The sequence below is a fragment of the Platichthys flesus genome, chromosome 4 (assembly GCF_949316205.1).
Source record: "Platichthys flesus chromosome 4, fPlaFle2.1, whole genome shotgun sequence".
NCBI classification, from domain to species: domain Eukaryota; kingdom Metazoa; phylum Chordata; class Actinopteri; order Pleuronectiformes; family Pleuronectidae; genus Platichthys; species Platichthys flesus.
Window position 1 is genome coordinate 26,195,945 of NC_084948.1, and position 26,354 is coordinate 26,222,298.

The following is a 26,354-nucleotide window of genomic DNA, read 5'->3' on the forward strand; positions in this document are numbered from 1 at the left end:
TCAATTTGTCTGTTGATTATTGATGGAGGCTGGCATGTGCACACAGACACCAAAGGGGGGGTCAGGGAAATGGTGAAGCAGATGGACCCAGGATGCAGAGTTTTAACAAAAAGTGTAATTTTAATGAAAGACAGAATTTACCAAAGACTGTTACATGGGTTGACACTAATTGATTACACTATACTCAAAAAGGTCAAAACTAAAGAAACAAACACACACAGGAGGCTTACACAGGGGATGTAGAGGTGCAGAGGCCCAGGAGACACAGGATTCAGAAACAAAGGAGGTCAGGACAGGAACACAACGGTTTAGACAAACTTAGACAACGATCCGACGAGGACAAAGGGAAGAACAGAGGATTATATACACACACAGGGAAGGCAGGGGCAATGAACACAGGTGTAACACATGAGGACTGGTGCAGACAATCACAGAGACAGGAAGTGAAGAACACACTAGGAGCAGTGCCTACAAAATAAAACAGGAAACAGAAAACAGTAGAGTAGTAGTAACCCATAGACTGAAAACAAAATCTAAAATGACAAACCTGTCACCTAACAACAACAATAATTTACGTGTGTCAGTTTAAGTATTAGATTTTTAAGTAATATATTTTTAAATACCAACATACATAGATACACCTTCTAACAGAGTTTTGTAGTACTCAGAAAAGCAGCAGCTCTAGAGTTAAGACTCTTTAAGATAATTTAGCCTCGTCTTTATGAAGCACCAGGATCTTTATTGGTTTGGATTTTTAATGAAAACTTCTACAGGCTGATGATCAGTTTTCTGATTTAGAGCCATGATTTTCTGAGACTCGGGACAGGAGCGCCATCCAGTGTAGGAAGAGGAAACTACCGCTTCAGGTGGACTGAACCCTCAGAACCAATTAGAGGATTATAACTCTGGACATGTGTATGAATGGATTTCATCTATAGGTGCACTGCAGTGGACAGTATATGACACATGTAGGACTTTATCGCCTCTTCTCTCCCTAGTAGAGTTCCTGCACAGCTGTGAGATTTATGACGCAGCAAATGTGATCCAGAAGGCAGCTCTAATATTTCCTCCTGATGTCGGCATCGAACACAGGGAATAATATCTCAAACGCAGCGGCGCTCCTGACCAGATGTGCATCCGTCCGTGCAAAATTAATCTGCTGCTATAGAACAATGAGTGTGACGGCAGCTGGCCTCCTCCTCTTCATCAGCAGGCTCTCAGGAGGGGACATGGAAAAGTCATCATTTTAATATGGAGACGTGTCCGGGTCTCTTTCCACTATCACCTCCACTTTCCACCTCGATCTGTGGTTTCCTGCTCCGGACATGTTCTCTCGTACTTAGTGAAAGAATCCTACTGGAGAGTAGGAAGGAAAGTACTTGGAGGCAGAATGAGATTCATCCTCTTCATCTTTTCAGCCTCATTACCACTGAGGGGGTTGTGTTTGTTTGTTGGTTTTGTCAGCAAGATGGCACAAAGAAATCTGGATGGATTGATATGAATCTTGGCAGGAGGAGGCGGTTTGGGTCAGAGGAGAACTCATTAAATTAGAGTGTTGCTCCAGATCAGGGGGCGGATCGAGAATTTAAATTATAACTTACGAAACATAGAGAGATGGAACGTTTTGATCATTTCTGCAAGTGAGACTCGACAAAAAAAGGTGAAACCATCTCCCAAACATGTAAATGATGTCCAGACACACACACAGACACACACAGACACACACAGACATACACAATAGCACAGAGCTGTGTTTTATTGACAGCTTGCAGAGAATGGTGTAGATTTATGGGAAAGCTCATAAAGCTCCAGCAGAGGCAGGGGAATGATGAGCTTTCACCCAGCCGCCCCCCCGCCCCCATACACACACACACACCATCTGTCCAAAATTACCATCACACTCACACTTACATACTAATGTGCATCATCCAGAGGCAACAGAACTTTTCAAAATGTAAGATTTCAAGATGATGGAGTTCCAACTGCATTCATTTTGTATTTTTACAGGAGCCACTGAAATCTCATAATAATTTGTTTATGAGAAGTGAAGGAGACTTGTTTTTATTACCTTGTTGGTATTTGGCTGAAGTTGGTCCCTTATGAATAATAAATATCCACTGGAACATTTGCACTTTTAAGATGTTGAATAATCAGGTTTTCCGTTGTCTGAAATCTGAAATTTGGCCTTAAAATGTTTTTTTTAAAAGATGATGTTTGAATAATAGTTTAATTCTTTTTAAGACAAATGCTTTCGGCACATGTAGTTTGCGATGTGTCCATGTTGTAGTTCTTTGTCAGTGATGCAGATCATTCTAATAAAACTACAAACTACACCATGATATAGCAGATCTGTTTGTCCTCGGCTCGGCTGTGGGAAAGACTGAGGACACCTCCTGTCCCTGTCCTTACTTTGTTAAAGGCATATTTTCTATTCACCTATTTTACCTTTAATTCAATTTTAAAGAAGTGGGACTCTGATTGTCCCTCATATCAGTCACACTGGATATATGGTGTTAAATTTAATTTGTGGTCGTCTTAAAAAGTCTTAAATTTAACTTTAGAAACCTGCAGAAACCCAGATAATATAGAATTTAATCATAACTCCCTTTGTTTGGAAAATATCTGGAGTCAAACAATCAGGGAAGCTGTATGACACTAGTAGCTATATAAATATGTGTTTTAGTAGCAGTAGATATAACAGTTATAATCGAGTTTCCTCGGTTGCAGTCAGGTCAGGTCGAGTTGGTTTCAGTCATAAATCAGTTTCACGACATGATGGACGTTTGTAACAACAGAATTAAAGAGGAACACGTCGCCTCTGCCTCGTCTCGATCTCTCAGTCATCAGCCTCCTCCTCTTCATCGACTTCACCATCGATCTGAGGAGTGGGAGGGGACGGACGGTTCCTTCACCTGCACTGTGAGTAGATGCTGTTGACAAAACACTGGACATGGACAAGATCGGTTTCTTTTTTTTTCACATTGAGATTTGTAAACCTGAAAGGTGCAGTGAGGGCACATGGTCGGAGCTGAAAGAAAACTGTGAATATTCGGTAAGAGTACAATTTTAACAACGTACCAGTCTTTAAATCTGTCCTAAAACAATACTTGCATGTTGATGTGTTCATTAGAAGAGTTACTACCTCTGTTTTCCCCCCCGTCCATTGGTTTACATGTATATTCCCAGGAAAACAGTAAACTTGTTGGAATGATGGGACCTGAGCCAAATGAAAACCCCTTTTAATCCAGGACATTCTGTCTTTAACGTTGCGAAATAGGACGTTTGTTTCAAAATGTTGAAGGAAATAATTAACGGATCTGGACCAATCAAAATCCGGCATATTAAGGGGACTGATATATATGAGTTTGTGTGATTTGGTTCAGCTCGACCTGAGTCGTGAGTCTATTTGTTTGCTGTGGTTGCTGCTCCACCAATCTGCACTGACCCTGAAGAATTCCCCCTTTTTAATGATTCCAAGCCCAACTGGAAATCTGAGTAATAAACATACAGCAGTTCTGTGGACATCTGAAAACAAACCAGTATATCTGTAATGAGCCAGTATCAACTGATGTTAAATCCAAGAGAGGAAGAAAACAGTTTAACCTAAGACTGTGTGCTGCTGTTCCACAGATGAGCAGCAGGTGGCAGCAGAGGCCAAACCTTTGTGAGCCCCACAGCTGACTTTACCTGGTTTGATTTGGCTGCAGTCGGATTCGACCCAGTGTCAGAAACCCACCCCAACACCCTTCCCTCCATCTTTGCAGTCTGACAGGATCCAAACAGGAAGGACTCACTGCTCGTTCTTTGTGCACCAGCTCAAATCTAAGAAGCTTCATTCAAACTTGACGCTGAAGCTCGTCTTCTTTATTTTGTGCTTTTGACTCACGACCAAACATTTCTCATCCCAGAAAAAACTGACGATCCCACAATCACTTTGAAAAATGAACAAATCCATCCCTGGAAAAATCTCCCTCTGACCCAGTGTGCAGCTCTGAATAACATCCACTGTTGCACTTATTACATAGTGGGAAAAACTGAGCTGTGTCTGTGACCAGTGCTCGTCTCTTCAGATCCAGAATAACTCGAGGCGACTGCAAGCTGCTGAACGAGTTTGGGGTCAGCGTCCAAAGCCGAACAGGAGTTTGCGGAACCAAATCTCTTAAAAACCATTTCACTAACATCTGCTCTTGGGCCCAGGCTAATAAAAGTCGAAGAATGCTGCTAGCCTGTGTGTTTTACTGCTTATGGGGCGACTTCACTTTTTCCATATGCTGCTGCTGCTGCAGTGTGGCCGCTCGGCTGCTCCAGACCCTCACACGTCTTCCTCCACACGATTTCTGTGTTTGTGCTCCAAACGTACAATAAGCACGTGCATCCATCCCCATCGGTGCGGCTGTGCTCTCCCCTCTCCTCCCTGCAGCTCGTGCAGAGGTGGTGGCAGGCCTCCCCCCCACCCCCCATCCTCCGCTGCTGCAGGATCCGCTTCACACCGCAGCTCCCAATCCATCTGCCTCCGATGTGCCACGTATTTCCAGAGCAACCTGGCTCAACGGTGCGTTTCTCATGGCGATGTGAAATGGTGTGAGGTAGCTGCTCTCTCTCTGTGTGTGTCTGTGTGTGTTTGCGTGTGTTTGCGTGCGTGCGTGTGCGTGCGTACACAGGCTGCACAATGTCACCTTGACTACAATCTACAAGAGGCACCGAGGGCGCACTGCATCTGTACGCCACTGGACAGAGGAGGAGAGAGGGAGTAGAAGGTATTTGTGAGTGTGTGCGCGCGCGCGTGTGTGTGCGTGTCTCTCGGAGTGTGTGTGTGTGAGAGAGTATGGCAAACGTGTGAGTGTATGTGTGTGTGTGTGAGAGAGAGAGAGAGGGAGAGGGAAAGCTGAGGCGGGTACAGCTCTCTCAGACAGCACAGTGGTGGAGGATCCCTCTTCACATCCAGGCACAGCGACGCAGAGATGTCAGGCGCAGCACACACAGGTGGGTCACGCAGAAGCCGGGGGGGGGCGGCGGGGGCGGGCGCTCAGCTTTCACGCATCCTCCGTTGTAGTGTGTATAGTGACATCGTGCTCATCATCTTAACGTGTAGTGTTGCTAGTGCAGGTGGACAGGTGTGTGTGTTTGTGTGTGTGTGTGTGGGGAGGGGGGGGGGGGTGCGGCCTCGGGGTCATCGCGGTTTGTCACGTGCTTTGGAAAGTGAATAATCATCTGTGGGATCTGAACCTTTCGGAGACACACACCCACAAATAAAAGTGTTAATTGGAAATGTAAAAGAAAATGGCTTTAACGAGAAAAGGCAGATCCTCCTCCTCCTCCTCGCGCTGTCAGGGGGGGGGGGGGGGGGGGGTTGCAGGTGAGGTCCAGGTGGGTTCCAGGTGGGTTCCAGGCCCTCAGGTCCAGACACACGCCGGATCCAGACCGCCACTCGGCCGCAGCGGGACCTTCATCTTCCCCTTCAGACCTAATTGCATCTGCCGCGACGCTACCGGAGCAAAGTCCCGCATCCTCCTCCGTCACGTGACTCCCCCGGCGAGTGGACCCGAGTGCTGTTCGTTATGTCTTCGGCCAATAGCCTTTCTCTCTACCCCCCCCCTCTCGCTCTCTCTCTCTCACTCTCTCTCCCTCTGGTTCTCTGGCTTTCTCTCTCAAGACGCCTTCACGGGTCGTGGGAAATGGGAAAGCTTAAGCTGGTGCTCGTGTGAGTGCCCCCTACAGGCTGAACAGGAAGCCGGGATTTATCTCACGTTGTGAGTCCTCTTGGTCTATCTGTCTCCAGAGAGGTTGTGTTGTCTGTTTGTGAGTTTGTCAGCGACATAAAAGAGCGGATTCTGCAGAACTTGGTGGAAGGATTTGATTGGTTTGGGGGAAGAACTCAGTTATTTCGGTGTCGGTGCAGGAATTTAGTTTTGCAAAATGGTGTTTTTCCACCGATTGAGAAGAATAACAGATAAGACGAATAACGTTTAGGGAACTGATACGTGCGTCATTTACAAGTGGGTTAAATTTGAGGCGACTGTTGGGCCTTGGCAGACGAATCCTCTTTACTCAATGAAATGTTAGATTCATCGATCTTTCACTTTGGTGATACATCGAACATCTATATTGTTTAATAACTATTTATTTTATTTTATTTTAAGTGAGACATTTGAAAAAACAAGCAATTATGTGTTAGACTGTGTCGCTGTGCTAACACATGTATTTATATCCAATAAATATATTAAACTTTCATAATGGCTATACATAAATATTGCGATAGTCTATTGCTCAGGTCGACTTTCACTTGAAGCTTATATTTACATTGTTGTTTGCTTAATTTACTTTACTTTATATTTACATATTCAAATTCGGCTTCTATATTATGTTGTGTTCTGCATTTTCACAACCTTTTAATTTGTATTTCTTTTTATTGTGTTTGTCTTGGTCTCTCTTTCTTCTTGGCTCCCAATCGCCCTGATCATACCTTTATTATTTCAATGGTTGTTCTTGCTCAAACTTTGGATTTTTCTTTTTTTCCAGTTATTTTTTCTGTAAACTTGTTTGTGTCTTTTGTGAATCACTTAATAAATGTGTTTTTGAGAATCTACTAGATAAAAATTGATATGAGCAATATGTCAATAAAATGGCTTTGCGTTGAAGTTGAAGCTCATAATTAATCTTCATGTGATTTTTGTTAAAATAAACAATAATGTGACATTTATTCGAGGTTATTATCAATTATATAAACATCACGATATCACGTTTAGTCCACATCGCGCCACGCAAACCCTGGTGTGGTTATTTGGGGTCCTATTTGCACTATAACGCACACGCAGAGCTCGGGTCGCACTTTCTCCTCAAACACGTGGGAAACCCGAGTGTTACGCGCGTCCCGTGAAGGCACCGTGCGGCCCTGTGACGTCAGCCGCTCCCTCCAGCAGCCAGTGAGAGAAGTGATGCTCTGACCGAGAAGACTCTGCAGCATCTTCACCGAGAGGACGAGCAGGATAAACCCGTGTCTTTCTCTGCGTCCCCGGACCGTCCTCGCCCAGCTCCCGTCACCCCCAACCGGGTGTCTCCACGATCGCACGCCGGACAAGACCAGAATTACCAAGCGTGCCAAATTGCGCATCGGATACCTTTCTTTTTTTGTGTGTCGAGGCTCCTCTGATTCCTTCATCGACCTTTTCCCGTCTTCCTTCGTCTCCCCCCTCCCCTCCTCCTCATCGTCTCTTTGTGGTGGAGTTTTGTTTTATTTATTGTTCCGTTTCGCTGCTGTTGCAGAGGAGCGCCACCATCCTCCGCCGCCTGACATGAGTACGCTCTTTTCCCCGGCTGCAGCGGAATGACACGCATATCCTAACCACGCATATCCGAAGCTTGATGGAAGATTGACGCGTCTTTTGCACGTTTTGTATTTGGCCCGGAAGATTCTCCAGCTGCACGGGGTTGGGATTTTTCTTTTCCTCCCACTTTGAGTCGATCATCCGCCGCTTTCTGTCCCTGCGCAGCATCTCTGCACGCACGGCGCACCGCGGAGAAACGCGCAGCTAACCTTCCTCCGTCAGGAAACAGGCGTATTTTTCCAATTCCCTAAATCGCGTTCGCCTCCTCCAAGGACTCATCTGCACTGCACGGCTGCGCTGCGTAAAAAAAAGAAGAAGAACGCCACGGAGAAGGGGGGATTTAAACGCACACGCAGCCCAAGCATCCAAGAGAAAGCTCGAAAATGATGGCCGGCGGAGCAGTACAGCAAAACGGGATTTTCTCAAATCCTCTCCATCACAATCAGCAGCCACACATGGAGTCGGACCCGCCGGACTCACGCAAACGACCCCTGGAGACCCCCACGGAGGCCAGCAGCACCAAGCGCACGAACACGGGAGGTAAGAGCTGCAGCGATGGGGATGCGGGGAGCTGATGTTCGGGGTTGAGGGTGAATGTTGCTCCGGAGGCAGGTTGATCCGACGCGGCGGCACCTCTCCGCCACACGCGCACGGATCTGCATCCAAATAACAGTAGAAACATAGTTTGCGCGATATTTATTTTTTATAAGTAATGTGAGATAGATATTTTTACATCGTGCGTTGAGATAAACACAGGCCTCGGGAAACAATGAGGGGGGATTTGGAGGGAAGCGCCGGTTCCCCTCGCGCACATCCTGCCGCTTTCCCGGCAGCAGAATCCAACGTTTTCCCTTTTTTTAAAAACTCCAAATTGCGTCTTTATGAGATTTTACGCGCAGCCGCCGCGGCCATGCTGGAGCCGCCGGGAGGATGTAAACAAGTAGGAACGGCAGATCGGGCTGGTGCATGTCGCGGGCTCTCATCCCGCCGACCGATGACCTTGTGATAATCTCACACATCAGCCACCATCGCCGCTTTGTGTACAATTAGCAGACACGGGCGGATAAACAAGCGGACGCGTATTAACAGCAGGCCCGTGGCGAGCCGGAGAGAACAAGGGTGTGGGGGGGAGATCCAGAGCCGCACACATTAATGCGACAGTGCCTCTGTTGTGTTACTATTGCAGTAAATGTCACTGCCTTGTGTATTTATGCTTTGCAGATACGAGAGAACGATGATTATTCTTATTCCTCTAAATTGTCCCATCAAATGAAATCATGAAATATGAATATGTTTCCATGGCAATCACCATATTTGGTTTTTGTTTACATGCTGTCATGCGCCAAGCATTCCCATCACCCATCAGGAGCCGATCCTGGCCATGCACCCCATCATGGACATTTGGACACACAACACTCCTGTGCATGTGTCACACGCACGTGCATTCAGCGGATATTTTTATATCCTTATGTTTTAAAATGCTTCAGTGTTTAGAATGAGGTCAATAATCCAACCTGTTAGTGCAGACTAAATCTGACTGTCTGGATTCATGTTCCACGAATATGTCAATAACAAGTGAGGTTGAAGAGAGGGAACTGCAATATTTAAAAAGAATAATAAATAAAACAGATCTTAGTTATCCTGCTAATAATACTCGGATCAGTAATATTGTTTAATTTGAAGTCACTTGCTGAAATTGGTTAAATTTGACTGTTTTTATGTTAAAATATTTATATTTGAGCTCATTATTTAAATCTTTAAAGGACTAAAAGTCTCTTTAACAGTTTATAGCCCTAATGAGACTTTTGAAACTTTTCAATGACACAATTAATTTTGTTTTAGTTAAAATTTGAAAGAGCAATTATTGGTGATATTAAGGTCAATTCTGATTTAATTTTCAAAGTATAATAAAGTCCAGTCTATGGATTAAAATATGTAAGTACAATCAGATTTCAGTGCAGAGGTGAGGAGCAGGATCAGATCTGATATGAACACAATGCTCAGAATAATGAGTCTGTTCAAACTGAGTTGGTCACATTTCCGTCTCTAAGCTGTAAAACAGAAACGTTTCGTGTGACGATTGAGGATCGATACGTTTTTTATCTTTATGTAAATATCAGTTTTTCGTGGGGACGTCTTCTCAGCCGTGACGGTCAAGAATGGGACAGTCCTTTCTAGCAGTCTCCTCAGCCCCCAACAGGAAACACCACAGACGAGTCCAGTGTAATAAACACATGGAGACAGGTTTCCAGTTAAAATAAATCCACGCAGCGCTCGGAGAACCAAAGGCTCCTGCTCAGCGCTGTATGGACAAAAAAAATAAAAACATGGCCCCCTGCCTGCGTAGCCGTCAGGCCGCTCGTCCATTTAGACAAATGAAAAGGTTGGGAGGAGGAGGAGGAGGAGGAAGAGGAGGAGGAAGAGGAGGAGGAGGAGGAGGAGGAGCGTGGTCGAGCAGGCTTTTACTCAGACAGAGGACGGCCGCACTGCCACCGGGTCAACAGTCCCTCAGCCAGCAGCATCAGGCTGATGATGGTTTAAAAGTTGCACTCACACTGATAGACACACACACACACACACACACACACACACACAGACACACAAACAAACACACACACTCCCTACTGCCCCTTTAGCAAAACAACAGAGGAATCAGAGCTTGGTCGCAGGATTCGGGTTAAAATCTCTGCAATGACTTCTGTTTTTTATAATAATGTTTCGTTTAATCTCATATTATATAACTTGAATTAACCAGTTTCAGTCTAAATTAGTCTTTTTACTGAACCACTAAGATGCAGAAACAGTTTATATTCACTATGGAGTGTCTATAGATGAAGCTGTATATATATTTTAACTAGAATAGAAGAGATCATGCTACTGGTTGTGTCTCTGTGTGATTAGCTGACGCCACACACTCCCCACCCCTGTGCTTCCTCTCTCTGTAGTGGCCTTCCTGCAGCCCCTATTTGAAACTGAAGGCATTGTATTCCCTCTCCAAGAAACTGAGACTCATGGTAAGAGAGACTTCGATTTTGATCTTCTTGCTGTTTTTTTTTTTTGAATCTTTACTGTAACCTTCTTCGATGCAGGACTGCTCCGGCAGTGATAACACACATACGCACATGTTGTCTTCCTCAAGGACACATTTCTGCACAGCCAAATCTAAACCAAAATCAGGGTCTGACATCTAAATAGGAATTTAAAATAACATGTAACACCCTCATACTCTCCTCATGACTGTTGCATGCTGATATTGTGTATATATATTGTGCGTTTTCAGCTCCATGACATCCATTCTCATGCTTTTTTATACAAATCCAGTGTTTCTTTTGTCATGGTACCAAACATTACTGCACAGGGGAGTCCTGATGACCTTTGACCTCATGCTTGCCATAACCATCAAAGCGCCGGGGGTTTACGACTGCTGGTGTATTGTTGAAATGTTCATTGTGATGTATGTGCTGGCTGCAGTGTGCACTGTGCAGCTGCTGGTGAGTGAAAGTCTCACGACTCGTTAACATGTTAACACTTTTTCACAGGTTGATTGAACCAAGAACGAAAGAAACAGCTTTTCAGGCCCGAATAGTTTTTAGATCATGTGGATTTTTTATTTTTTTTGAACCAGCAGCTGCAGCTCAGAAATAAATCCAGATGTAAGGAGCCTCGCGTGGGCCGATTGTTTTCCATTCACGTGGATCAGATCTGCTGCGTGAATGAGAAGCGAGAGGAGATATTTAATTCAAAGCTGACCAGAAAAAGATGGGACTGGGAATTTTTCCACCGAGCTTCTGGCTGGTGTGTGTGTGTGTGTGTGTGTGTGTGTGTCTGTGTGTGTGTGTGTGTGGGTGTAAAGCGGTCAGTGCTGGTCAGCTGTCAGACGCTGAGCGACACGCTGTAACCCTGCAGGTCATAAATCACGACCACATCTAGTAAACAGCCGAAGGTCTTAAAGACAAAAAGATCAATGAGTAGCTGCAGTGGCTGCTGTTCACAGAGTCCCCCCCCCCCCCCCCTCTAATCCGCAGGTCCCAAACCCATTCTTATCTCTGCCCCCCCCCCCCCAGCCCCTCACCCCAGCCCAGCGGGGGGTTCTCCGCGGTATTAAAGGAATTCAGATTTCCTTTCTAATCATGTACATAAATGATCAGAGACCCTTGATGAGCTCATTGTTAATATTTGAGTCTTAGTTTCAGATGTTTAAACTTAGATCACTTTCAAAAGCCGGACTTGATCCTGATTGACTGGACCAGTTCAAATCTTTAATTCATAATTCAAGGATCTGCTGCTGTCGGCCAATAAGGGCTCTGGGTTTTTCTATATGTGGAACAACGTGAAGAATCAACGTAAGAAAATCTGAATAGTGCGAAGTTTGGTTTTGAGTTCATGCTTTTACATGATCTAGTAAAAGATTCATGATATGAGGATATTTATGATTCTAGTAAAAAGGAGATGTGATGAATGATGAAGTAGTAAATTAAACCCTCGTGACTTTAGGGTAGAGATACATCAACTTTTAAAATAGTTTAATTTTAAAGCTGAAAATATTCAGACTATTTCCACACTGTTATTGTTTTATACACAAAATACATGTGTGTGTTTTTTTTTTTAAGTAAAGGTCACTGGAGTCAGGATTTAAAACACGTAAACATAAATCACTGAGTCGTCTGCATAATGTCGTCTCGTCTTACTTCCTGAGAGTTTATAATAATTCCTGTTTGTTAATATAAGTGTACTAGCTGCAGGTGGACATTTGTTTTTGTTTGTTAAGGTTAAAATACAAAACAAAATGTACGTGGTTAGGTTTAGATAAAACTCGTAGTTCGGCTGAAGATTGACAGCCTACATATTTCAGGTTAGAGCTACGTCGTCCTTTACACCACGTCACCTGACCTCTTCTGTTGCTCCCGTCATAATAACTGCTGCCACTAGAGGCCGCCTAACAAAGAATTGTAACAATGAGTGGTAATAAGCATTGACGACCCGTGTCTCTTGTGTAGTGATGGCGTGTTCATTTTAGTTTTACACTCTGGTCAGATCCTTGTTTATAAAACCCATCCTCACTCTGTGGTATCTACCAGCAGCCTCGGATTCCAGCAGTGGATTCAAAACAAAAAGCAGCTTTCAGGGTAGAAGCAGATTGTATAAGTCATTAAGAAGTCTTATGTAAGCTCGGACCAAATGCGCTGGAGCTTTATTTTGTAGTTTTGTGTTTTGATTTTCATGTAGGTGGTCAGAAAGTGAACGTGTGGGCGGGAACGCCTCCAGGTTGAAACAGGCAGGGAGAAGTTAGCTGACCTCTCAGTCCTTTCATCACTGACTGGAGACCTCCTCCCTCCTCCTCGTCTCTCCTTCTTCATCTTCTCTCCTTCTTCCCCCTCCCTTCTCATCTCTTCTCTCTTTCCTCATCTTCTCTCCTCTCCCTCTTCATCTTCCCTCCCTCCTCCCTCCTCCCTCCTCCCTCCTCCCTCCTCCCTCCTCCCTCCTCTGCTCTCCTCTCTTCTCCTGTCTGTAAGATATAATACATTCATTTAGTAAATGGATTGACTGGCAAGTCGGTGTTGGGAAGGAGGAGGGGGGGCCTTGAGATGCCCTTGCCAAGCAACGTTAGGGGACTATAGCAGTTGTGTGTGTGTGTCTGTGTGTGTGTGTTTGTGTCTGTGTGTGTTACGTAGTTATCTTTGTGTTTTCTCTCTGAGAGTCGATGTTGCAAAAAGCAGGGATGGAGTTTAATGAGGAAGATGAAGGTGTGTGTCGGTGATGTACTGTGCCGCAGATGGAGGCACATGCACAAACAAACCCAACACACACACAGAGACGCACACACACACACACACACACACGCACATGCTTGCTCGCTGTGTATTGAGCCGTGGCTGTGTGACACCGGCCCTTTGATGCTATTGATCTCAGTTTTTCGGGACGTCCACACAGACGCGAGCTGTCGTCCTCACATTGATTGACAGTCGGCTCGAGGAGGACGAATCACAACGTTCAGCTCGGAACACAAAACACCAGACGACAAAAATGAATACGTTGAAATACAGGAAATACATTTTTTGAATTTTTTGTGTGGGATGGTTCCTCCCTAAATCTTAATTTGTATTGTTCGTACATTGAACCTTTGACGTTAGACGTTGTTTTGGTGAAAAAGATGGCGTGACATTTCCCCCCCGTCCTGTGGCCTCATGGCGAACACGGCGTTCCCTCTGCGACACGCCTGTTCACTACACCCGCGAGCCGGAGCGCCTCTCGGCTGCTCCCTCTCTCCCTCCTCCGTCCTCTTCCTCTCCTCCTCGTCCATACTAATCCTGCTCTTCTTCAGACCATCACGACTTCACCCTCCTTCTCTTCCTGTCCTCCTGCACCCTCGCCCCCCCCCCCCCCCCCCCCATCATCTCCTCCTCCGCCCTCCCCCCCTTCGGCTTGTTTCAGCCCCGCCATTGACGACTCTGGCTCGGCAAACCGTTTCCGAGGCTGCCGATCGATTCGCAGCCGCCGCGACTCTCGTTCTCCTCCTCCACCCTCTCCTGTCTCTCTAGCTTTCTTTTTTTTTTTTTTTTTTTTTTTTTAAAGCCACTGCGTCAAAGTAAAAAAAAGAAGCCGTTGTACTGGGTGGGGTGAAGGCGCCCGGGAGGTGGGAATGTTCCCACAAAGGGAAGCGTGCGATTGGTGGAGCGGGACGCCAGTCACAGCTAGCTGGTCTCTGATAGGTGAAGAGAGCAGGGTGGTGATGAATATGGATGAGAGAGCGATGAAAGGGCCGATGCAGCGAGGACGCCTGGGCCCCCTCCTCGGAAATAGCCTTGGTCCATGAACAATACACACCGGTTCTCACACACCCACACACACACAAACACACACACACACACACACACACACACACACACACACACACACACACACACACACACACACAGAAGGGAGAGAAAGGAGGCGGCGGCTTCGGGTATCTTTGTTAGCTTAGCCGCCGTGTCCGCTCCGATTTCTACGCACACAGCCTGATGATGGGGATCGTGTCCGTATGCAGGATTTTGATTGGCTCTCACTAAACCTCTATTCAAAGCGAACGCCTGTGTTGTCTTCTCACAGATTCCCTCCGTTAGGTTTTGTTTATGATGAACAGATCGGGACGTTCATTTCTTTTTACATATATTTTTTCCAGATAAAAGGAGCCACTTGTTATTTAATCTTGAACAAAGACCCGATCGTTATTTCTGAATTGAAACGTCTTAAATTACCAAATATTTTCCCCCAAAGAAGCAGCAACAATAAGAAAATTGTTTCTGGCAATAAAAACAAAACGGTGCCTTAGATGCTGATTTGATTCCATTAAGGGAAAAATTGATTTTAGTTACACTGATTAAAACATTAACATGAAATCGACCTTTCAAAATGTTGATTCATCATTTAATCACACAGTTCTTCTCCAAATGCTCGATTCCGGTCGGAGGTATTTTAAGGAGTTTCGCGGCGGCTGCGTGCGACGTCTAAATCCAGTGATGGAGAAATCAGAGCCGCCTCCGCACGGCGACAGTCATCTCCTAAAATGTCAGATCTAAATTGAATGGGTGACACGGGAATCGAGGGGCGAGCAGCACGAGGGAGAGAGAGAGAGAGAGAGAGCTTCTCCTCCTGATCTCTGTGGGTATGAGTGACGACGGCCATCTTTCAGGCTAAAGACAGCTGGTCAGAGCCCCACTGCTGGAGAGCTTTACTTGTGTGTGTGTTTGTGTGTGTGTGTGTGTGTGTAACCCCTCAACAAAAGAGCACAGGTCTGAGGGGGCTGTGTTAGACAAAGCCTGCCCCCCCCCCCCCCTTAACTCTCCCTGCTTAGGGGAGATGAATATTTTCCAAGGTCCCAGAGCTCCATACCAGAGCAGCCCGACCCCCGTCATCCGCCAAAGACTCACGCCGCTACAACTCAGACTCCTCATGTCGTCGGGTCTCACAGGGGAGAAGAAGAGTTGCACAACAGTACGAACACACACACACACACACACACACACACACACACACACACACACACACACACATTAATACAATCAGGCCGTGGTATTTTTAGAATGAATCCCTCTATTTTGTATCTCTCATTATCCCACAGATTTTCCATGGGCTCTCTCGTAGATATTTAGATTAAAGAATATAATGGAAATGAGCTTTGATTCGAGCATTTAGAATATTGTTGGACTGTAAAACTCCAAATTAATCTTTATTTCCATTCTCATTTAAATTATTAATCACTGGTTCACATCCAGTTCTTCAGCTATTTGACATCAGAACCTCACAGAGCATGAGCAGTCGTTGGAGGCAGGCTGTGATTCATTCATAGTATGATAAACTAAAACGTGGCGTGTTGAAGAGTCATGCATGTGAAGTCCAAGTAACAGAACACGAGAAGGGATCCGTGATTCCCCCCCCCCCTTCTCGCCGCCGCCAACCCCTCAACCCCTCAACCCCTCAACCCCTGCCGGCTCGGGGACACCAGATCTCAGGATTTGAGCCTCCAATCCCCCAGCATGAAGAGCCTATTCTGGGCCTGGCGGGTCCGGGGGGGCCGTAGCAACAGATTGGACTGTTTACTCGTCCAGTTCTGTTGTGGAGGACGTTAGATTATTTATTGTGAACGACCTCCGTGTCTCCAACGTCAACAATGGCCCCCACCCCCTTGACCCACTGAGACTTGGGGATGAACACACACAGTTTTATGAAGATTTTAGTTTTGAACACACACACACACACACACAGTACACTCTCTGACACACACTCTGACCTTGCCAGCTCTCAAACGTTATGGGAGTGGTGGGTCGGCCACATTTTTATTACAACACACACACTCGCACTATTGTACATTTATCGTTTTTCTTAACACTATTAAACTCGTCTAAAGAAGGTTTACACTTCCTCTCCCGTTGCCAGCGGAGGTTGTGTTATTCTCCCGCTGTGCCCCCCCCACCCTCTCGCCAAATCAGCACCTTCAGCCGGGGGTCACGTTTCCATCTCCGCCGATCGGATCCGATTAAAACCCTGGTTGTGTCCCTTCCCATTGCAGACAAGAGCCAGATGTTAGCGGCTGTAATTTTAACCCTAAAACTTAATCCTCCAACAGCCCTTAGAAGAACTGAGGAGCAGCCAAAAATGTCCTCACAAAGATGTAACAAGTTCACACAAACGCACAAACGCACACACACACACACACCATTGACAAAGCAGATGCACAGAAATATCCTTCTGTCATCCAAACGGAAACGTGTGAACTTCCTGTGTGTTGGAGCTGCAGGGATTTACAGACCAGTGTGTTTCTTAGAGGAGTGAAAACAAAGACACTCATCACAGCAGCCAATAGGGAACCCTGTACTTACTCAGCTGCACATACACACACTCACACACACACACATGCACGCTCCATTACCTGCCCCACACAGTAGTAGCCGGGGTCTGAACTCGTAATCCCCCTTTTTAGTCTCGATCCCAGAATTTCCTCAGTGTGTTTGTGGTTTGTGTTGTGGTTTGTGTTGTGGGAGCGCCGTGTTGTGTTGGGGCTTGATGGGACTCCTGGAAACCTGCCACTTCACATCAGCTGGGAAAACTAAGACGCCGCAAAAGTATTCAGCAGAAGCACTTTGCTCAAAAACACATATAAATAAACTGGAATAAAATAAACATGACATTAAAGTGGCGTTTAAGCATCTTGCAGCCGGGAGTGAGAGAAGCCACTGGTGGAGGAATCAGACCACCGGACTCACATGGTGTTATAAACCAGGTGAAGGTCGTCTGTGACATAGTGGTGTGACCTCTGGCAGCCATTTTGGAAATCGTGAGGAATGTGGGTCTGAATTATATAAATTTGGATTTTTATGTCGTTCAGAAACTGTAGTTTTTCAATTTGGAGAAAATATTAATTCTGCGATCTCGAGGATGAAGTTGTGTATTTTGAGAAAAAGAAAAAACTGCACAATATTTTCAAAGTCCTCATACTTATGATAATGTGAAGCTGATGAGCCTAGAGTTAAGTATTTCATTATTTTTAAAACTTTTACTTAAGTATTACTCAACCAGATGCTTCATATTCTTCATATTCTTCTGAAATGAACCCTCTAAAAGTATTTTTTTATATTTCTTGTCATCATGACGCACAGAAATCTGCCAAATATATAAACTAGACTTCATCAGAAAGGTTTAAAGAGGAAGAAGTTTCTTCAACAGAAGTATTTAAACAAAGTTTCAAAACCAAACAAAGAACATATCTGTAGCTGGATCACTGGTCTGGAGTTTCTCTTGACGTTTCTCATGACGTTACTGCTGCTGTATCTTTAATAAATCCCCCCCCCCCCTTCCCCCCCGCCCCGTTCAGTGAGAACTAATCCGCAACAATCACCTCGTCTATAATTATGGTGTTTTTCTTGTTCCTATTTGGACTGAAGGTTTACATGCTCATTAAGTTGTCAGCGGGGAGGGGGGGGGGGTGAGCCTCTGGATCTGTGATGATGAAGCTTCGTATCAACAAGTGCAGAGAATAGCAGCAGAGAACAAAGAGTCTAATCTTCTCTCAACACTCGTCCTGGAACCAGAGTTTTATTGGAAACTCTGGTTTCCAGAGAGTCTCAGTGTCTCTGAGTCGACCTCTGGATGTTCCATCATCTTCTGAAGTTTGTAGTTCATCAGTGAAACGAGGACTTTCGTGTCTGAACGCTTTAAAATCTCCCCGAGACGTCTTCGCTCCAACGCCCACGGTGCAGACGTTTTTCACAAATCGCCTTCTTTAATTTGCTAAGCTGAGAGAGGGAGCAGTGCGTGGGCGAGCGATGCGTGACCTCTATCGGATTCTGAGGTCAGACGAGGCTCAAGGAGCACGAGGCTATTGATGCTGCTCAGATAGAAGGGCGTGCAGGAGCTTCACCTGGGCCCCTCGGTGTCGGGACGACCCGCTGAAGGGACGGTGTTGATGATTACACACAATTAGGATGTGTGACTGTGACAAGTCGATTAATGAGACCTGGCGATCGCAAAACTGGAAAAGAAATCAAGTCGTGCTGTTTGTCAGTTTATTCAGTTTGATTTAGGAACTGTTACCATTTTCTCATCTGTGATAATTTGCAGGGTATGAGCAGGAATCTATAGACTCACAAATATTATTATTCTATATTAAGAACCTAATTTAGATTTGTTTTGATTCTTGTTTGTATTATTATATATTTTTATAAATAAGATTCTCTTTTGACTCTCAGAACCCACATTTTTATTTATTCTATAGGGGCAGAGCTCATTAACCTCTACACTCATCTCTCGTCCATGTAGCCGGTTCCTTAAGACAAAGCTTTAAAAAGCCCAAAACATCCCGTCCTTCAGAACCGGGCCGAGTTGAGGGGAGTTGCTACGAATGTATCTCAGATATTCAAGTGGATCTTTAACGTCACACCTCAAAAGCTTTTTTACTTTCTCAAACTTTCCTGCCTCGTGTGTGGAAAGACTTTTAAAAAACGACCTGAGAGATTTGATAAAACTGAGGAATGTTGATAAAACTCCTGCGTAAACAGACTCGTTCAGGATGGAGCGGTGTGGGAGGACGAGGCTCGAGTGCAGCGCAGCTTTTATTATATTTATATATATACATAAAGTTGGTGCATATTTATAAAAATTGAGTCACGGCCGTTTTGAAAACCTGCTAAAAGCTTCATTTTCAAAGTGTAGATCACTGTGCGTTACATAACCCTGTTGAGAAGCAGCTCTGCAGCTCAGTTTAATGAGGCCGACGAGTCTCACCGCCTCGTCGAGCTCCAACATCTGCATCCAGTTTGTTCTGTAACGGCTTCGTCATATGTCAAACTGAAGTTATGGATATTCAGCACCGCGTGCACAGAGCGTGTCCTCAGTGAGAAGTGGTTGATCAGGAAAACGAGGGGGAATAAAGAAGAGCTGTTCTGCTGTGAAGTTTGTTGCGGGTTAAATTCATGAGATATATAAATAACAGGCCGATACCACAGGGTTACCATGCAACAGATTCAAGTGATGAGCATGAGTCACTCATTACATCCTCTCATGTCCGTGATGAGTCACGTTGTCAAGGTGTGTAGGCTTGTTTGTGAGACGTAGAAAATGTTCTGTTTGCGGAGGAGGTGTTTGTGAGTCTGTTTTGTGCAGCTTTTGTGTCAGTGCATATGTCTGTGTGTGTGTGTGTGTGTGTCGTATTTACCAATTCCCCAGCCTTATTAATATGTGCTGGTTATAATTAGCTAGCCTCTATCTAAAGCAGGTCAGTCCAAGGCTCCGTAGTTAAAGTGGGTCACTGCAGCACAGAGAGGGAAGGAGGGGAGAGGAAAGGAAATGAGGAAGGAAGGAGGGGAGAGGAAGGAGAGGTAGTGAGGAGGAGACAGACAGTTTCAGGCCACGACCACGAGTTGTGATTTCAAACTCACAAACCAGGTGCTTCTGTGAGAGAAGAACTCGACAAACATGACGTCACCGTTGTTTTTATTTATTGGTGTCACTAAAATAAATATATAAAGATAGACTCACAGTTTTTATGAGAATAATTGTTTTAAAATAGAGTTAAATAATAAAAATAAAGAATGTAGTAGACGAGCTGAAGTTTGACATCAAGCTTCTGCAACAGATCTCAGACAAGTCAAACTGTCTCCAGCTGAAATGAAGCCAAAGGGAGGAAACCAGTACAAGGAAGTTCAGATTAGATGGTTCCACTTGAAGAGCACATACCTCCACCATGTCATCACCATATTGCTCTTTGAGACCTTGTTCATAGAAACATTTCTGCGATTCCACTGCATTTATAATCGTTCCTATCTCAGTTTAAAAAGAAAATATAGAACAAAGTTTCTCTCTCTACAAAGTTTTGCAGCTTTAACGTAATCCTGCTAAAAGACAAAAAACACAATGAGGACACAACCTTCTTGGTGGAGGAGATGAGTTTCCTTCACTCTCCATCGGCCTAGGACCAGGAGAAGGATCAAGCAGAGCAGATGATGAGTAGATAGAAGGACAGTTGGACCTTCAGAGGACAGAGGAGACAAACTTTAGTTGAACACACTCTGCCCTCTGATGCACAGCAGCAGGTTCAGATCAACGCTTTGAACAGAGGAGGTTGAATCTTGTTCTACTCGAGCTGAGGGCAGGTTGGTTTGTCTCTCCTCCTCGTCCAAGCTGGAGCTCCTGCAGTTTGTATTTCATCACCGGCTGAGCCGAGGCAAGGCGGGGGGGGTGTCGGGTTTCCTGTGCTGCCACTCTGCTGAGCTCTCGGAGATGAGCGCCGAGCCCACCCAGAACCAAACACTCCTCAAACACCATCGGATCATCTGAGCTGTCTTGGTGCACAGGGCAAAAGTTTATAAGCAACGAAAGACGAGAAGTTTAATTCAGAATTTGATGCATTTCGTTTAGAAGCTTCAAATTAAAACGGGTTTGCAGCTTGTTTTGATTTTGAATGTTACGTTTATTTTACAGATCTTTTTACAGATCATTAAAAAGCTCCACGTGTCGGGGATCCAGCTCCTGCTCACTTCGATTACCACTAATCACCGGTTTCTGACTTGAACATGATGTTTATATCAACATGAAAGTCCTCATTATAACTGGGAAACCTGGATTCCACTGAAAACTCCGATAATTCAGAGCTTTGCTGCTTAAGAATATGAAAAAACGCCAAGAAAACAAACGGACAAAACTCACCAGCCAAAGTTTGGAGTTGAATATAATTTCAAATGTTAGCAAACAAACAAATACCAAACAACGTGGGCTTTTAATTTGACAGCACAACTTCATCTGAAGAATTCTCCTCATGTTTAAACTGAGCTCCAGAAGCTGCTGACTTCTCCTCAGACGTTTTGAATCCAGTCAGGAGTGGTCTCTTGTCAGACGTGGTCTCATGTCTCTGTGGCTGAGTCCAGACCTCCTCCGTCTCCCTGTGGACACCTGAACAAACTCCGAGCGTCTCTCCACCCGACGTCTGCACCGTCTGATCGAAGCAGAATCACTGGAAACACCTGAGGGCGCAGACACGCTCACTTTCTAAATGTATTTATAGCGACGTGTCACAAACACCTCGTTGTTATGAAGCAACACGAGTGTTAAAGGGATCTAATGGGAAAGAATGACTTTAAATAGATTTTCAATTCAATGAAACTCATTTGAACAAACTCCTGCATCACTCCTCTTCCCTCTGGTTTGACTCGTTCTGTCCACTGCAGGATATTCTGTTATTTCATTAGTTTAATTCACGTGCATGTTCACCGCTCCCTGTCGTCAGTTGTTCGTCTGTAGCAGACGGAGAACACTGGTGTTTCAAGGCGCCCCCCCCCCCCCCCCCCCCCCCCTCTAGAAGAGACTGTGCCCCTGTAATAATAATCCTATTTTAATCTGCCTCCTGAGGTTACATGTCCTGGATTATCCAACGTGGAGGATGATAGGAGGGAGGGAGGCAGAGACAATGTGTTGGGAACTGTGGAGCCTTTTCTTTTATATTATTTCTATAGAATTATGTAAATTTAACAGAAAACTAAAGAGATTATAGATGTTCTGTGGAGTTATAAATCGTCTTAAGTACTTGAATTATAGATTTTAGAAAGTAGTGGCATTTTTTTTTTTAAGATATTACAGGAAACATAATGAAACTAATTCCATTCGTGATTTAAACACAACAAATCTTTTCCCTCTTGAATTTAAACATCTTTTTCAAGCAGATTCTTTTGGTTTAATTTGTTGAAGCTTTAAAATCCTCAAAATGGGATCCTATCTGCACCTGCTATTTAGGGCACGTGTGTGTGTGATGGTGTGCACGTGTGTGTGTGTGTGTGTGTGTGTGAGGTTGTGCACGTGGTGTTATGCATTGACACGCGCCTCATCCACAAGCGTCGGTTGAATCTGATTGGTTTTAACAGTGGCAGCGAGGAGCACCGTGTTCCTCCCCCCCCCCCACCAGGCGATTCCTCGAGCCCGACGCCAAAATTAGATCAGAACCAATCTGCTGGCGAGAGCGTTTAGGGGGGGGGGGGCATAAATGGACGTGCGGAGAAAGCGGAGAGATAGCGGCGACGTGAAATCATCAGATTATGGCAATAATTAGTTGTCATGGATATCAGTCACTGTTTGATGTGATTGGGCGAGTTTGGGACGGTGGTCAGCGAGGGAGGAGGAGGGGCGGGGGGGTTGTGTGGGGGGGAGAGGAGCTATATGGTGTAGTGATGCAGAACCAGCTCACATCTGATCTGTCAGTTCTGTCTGTGATTACTGACAAACACTCTGCCTCCACTTCACCGTGCACGAGCCACATGACGCCTCGGCACCTTCCTATTTATTTGCCTTTGATGCAAAGTCTCATAACTGAAACCGAAGGGCAGGCATGAGGCCAAAGGACTGAATGTGTCTCTCCTCCAGCTTTATCTGAAGTTAACAGAACCTGTGCTGCAGTGGCTCTCTCTCTGACTTCCTGTTTCCTGTTTCCTGCTGCAGAGGAAGGCGAGTACTTCCTGAAGGTCTTGATTCCCAGCTATGCGGCGGGTTCCATCATCGGGAAGGGAGGCCAGACCATCGTCCAGCTGCAGAAAGAGACTGGAGCCACCATCAAACTGTCCAAATCCAAAGACTTCTACCCGGGTAAGACTTCCTCCTCCTCTACTGCTGCTGCTGCTGCTGATGATGATGATGATGATGATGATGATGATGATGATGATGATGATGATGATGATGATGGTGATGATGATGATGATGGATGCAGAAACTGATGTAAACAAAGGAAAACTTCATCCTTAGACACGTGGTTACAGCAAACCTGTTAATTTTCATCTCCAAATCAAATCAAATCACACAAGCAACAAATACGGCTAAGAAATAAAAACAAGATATTATTTTACATTAAACAAGAGACCGTCCACAATGTAAAATAATTCTAATATAGTTTAATTTGTTTTATGATTTGAATCTAAATTTGACTAATCATGTATATAATTTTTTACAACTATTCACCATTATATATCAAATATGTTCACAAATACCAGATGAATTCAGAATGAGTTTGAGTTAGAAAAGGGTGAAGTTTCCCCGAAGGATGGATGATGGATGGATGATGGATGGATGAAAGAGAGGTAAACAGAACAGCTGTCTCTATCCATCCGTCCTCAGACAGGAAATGAAGGATGGGGGGAGTTTGTTGGGATGAACAGATGGATCAGAGCAAAGTGTTTCGACCCATTAAGGAAGCTTTTCATTATCTCAGACTTCATCCATCAATTTTTCATAACGTTCAAACAGACACACACACACACACACACACAACCACACACACACACAGAAAAGTATAGGCGCAGTGAGAAGTTGTTTACTGCTGTTGGTGTTTAAGTGAGTTTGGAACCAATGACCTGCTGCTTGTCGTTATTCACTGACATTGAGAATCAGAGCCAGTTTCACACTGTGGAATATGTTTATTGAGTCTATGTTGTGTGTGTGTGTGTTTGTTTGTGTTTATGCTCCTAAATTTGTGTTGTGTAATTGTGAGTCCTCAGGGACAGAGGGGCCGTGGCTTGGTTTATGTTGCACACACACTCACACACACACTCACACAGTCGGGGGTCAGAGTTTCCGCATCAGAGGTGAAATTGTATTTGTCTAAACTCTTAATTCTGCCCTGATGACACATGACTGTGTGTGTGTGTGTGTGTGTGTGTCTGTGTGTGTGTGCGTGTGTCCTGCTGTGCGTCCAGTGCTCTGGTTGTTTGTTTGAGAGATGAAATCCAAGAGCAGCATGCTCATGTGTGTGAATGTGCTGCAAACACAACCCGGTCTGCTGCAGACAACATGTACACACTTTACTAAATATGTTTTAGCAGGACACAATGTTGTGTTGTAAACTGTGGAGGAGGCACAGTGACTCTGTTGTTGTGTTCAGTCCACACAGTCTCTGCATGGGTTCAGTGAACGAAGGCAGTTTGTGTGAAAACCCAGTAAAGACGACTTTTCTCATGATTCCACCCAGACCACAATCTCCCAGTGACCCCGACCAGCAGCTCAGAGTCACCAGAACATCCATGAAATCATTACTCGTGCTTTGCTCGGACGTTTTTGGGAAACAAATTAAATTAAAGGCTTAAAGTTTTTTTTAACCCACTCGAGCTAAATCTTGCTGGAGAATAAAATCAGTTGAAATATGCAGTGAGTTGTCGGTCTGTGACTTTTGACCTGTTATGATTTGTTACGCCAGTTTCTCAAAGAATAATCTTATTTACATGATCGAGTCTGATCCTGACACTCGTCAACACATCACCTCCTCCAGCTGTGGTCCATTCCCATCTTTTCCCTACACTGTAAAACCTGACAGTACATCTTACTAAATTAAGTAAGTTACATTAAATTAATTCTCCAAAAAAGTTGAGGCCACTAATTATCAATAATTATCAATAATTTAACATAACTCAAATGTAAATTATTGAAGTATAACTTAGTTATTTTGAGTGGGAATAAATTTGTAGAGCATTTTGAGTACTTCTGACATAAATCCATTTTTTTCAATGACTCGTTTTCTTTAAGTTGATTTTATACTATTACCAAAAATGCAATTCCCATGGGCTGCTATTTTCCTATGTGTTTGGATTTTAAATTGTATTTCAGCGTTGTTTATAAATCATCATATTTTGGATAAGTAAGAATCCAGATCATCTTTAATAATCCTCCAAAGTGGAACCTCAGTGAGGATGCTATGATGCACATTCTTCTCCAGAGTTCTTGTAAGAAGCCGGCTCTCTGAAAAAAAACCAAGCACCAGCAGTCCCACTGAAGAATCCCACCTCCAGTTAAACTCCCAGCGACTTCCCAGTGTTGTCGCAGCGCCTGTTGAGTGTCTGATGTAACCGCTGGCCCCTCGAGCCAATCACAGCGTGACGTTTCTGCTGCTCCGCTCGAGAGTCAGTTTACAGTTTTAATCCGACTGGTTTACGTAAACAAAATGTAAAAATAATTGAACAAAACCCAGTAAATGCAAAGACATGGATCCTAAACTTTCCTCAAGGTTCATAATGTTTAGTATTTCACTGTAAAATGAACCTGTACGTGTGACACAGTTTTTTCTGCTATGACAACAAAACAAGGGAAACTCAGTCAGAGATTCAGTTCTGATCTTTTCCTCTTACTTTGAATTTAATGAGACGTCTGATGATTTTGGCTGAAACAGAAAGATGAGAGTCGTTTTCCTGTAAAGCTTCATTTCACTTCATCAGTGTTTTCCCTCAGATTGAAACTCGTCCGTGGTCTCCAAGTATTTGTTTGATTAGAATTTCAGTTTGTGTGCGTGTGTTTGTGTGTGTGTGTGTGTGTGTGTGTGTTAAACAGTTTGTGACTGTGTGCATCAGTTCAGTGTTGGCTTCGGCAAACAAGCCCCTGTTGTTTGACACCGCCACACGACAACTCCTGAAATCTCTGCCAGCTCGAACAGATGCAAGGTGCAAAGGCCTCCAAGACACACACACACACAAACACACACACACACACTGACACCTATGCACAATCACGCAAACGTACTCATAAATTGATAAAACCACTGACGTAACCTGTGAAACATGTGCACATAAACACAAAGACACATGCAGACGTGTGAGGAAATGCATGTGAATCCACAATAATATCCACACAAACACACAAACACACACACACACACACACACACACAAACACAAACACACACACACATCTGCTCACAGACTTGGTTTCTAATCTTCTGGGGCTTGTTCCCAAAAACGCTGCAAAGACACGAAGAGCCGAAGAAAATGAGTCGAGGAAGCAGGACGAGCGAAAGAGAAAGAAAGAGAGGGTTGTATGGGCCCCAGTCTGGAGGGGAGGACTGAAGGAACTGTGTGTGTGTGTGTGTTTGTGTGTCTGTGTGTGTGTGTGTGTGTGTACCCTTCCTCTGCGCTGAAGGGGGCATCTGTATGCAAATGAGACACAGTTCTTCCTGGGTGACAAATCAAAAGGCCCACCTGCTGCAAGGGCCTGTGTGTGTGTGTGTGTGTGTGTGAGTGTGTGTGTCTGTGTATGT

The 26,354-nt window shown here is 44.7% G+C and overlaps 1 protein-coding gene across 2 annotated transcripts in view; it reads left to right on the plus strand.

Annotated features, from left to right (window-relative positions):
• Positions 1-6,911: 6,911 nt before the first annotated feature.
• nova2 (NOVA alternative splicing regulator 2) overlaps positions 6,912-26,354 on the plus strand; it is a 62,949-nt gene continuing 43,506 nt past the window's right edge. The window contains exons 1-3 of one of the 2 annotated variants that reach the window (XM_062385201.1): positions 6,912-7,865; positions 10,271-10,339; positions 22,785-22,928. In XM_062385201.1, the coding sequence (XP_062241185.1) occupies positions 7,709-7,865; positions 10,271-10,339; positions 22,785-22,928 (370 nt within the window). In that variant the 5' untranslated portion in view covers positions 6,912-7,708. The remainder of the gene's footprint in view (positions 7,866-10,270; positions 10,340-22,784; positions 22,929-26,354) is intronic. The other variant, XM_062385202.1, reaches the window with a different exon arrangement.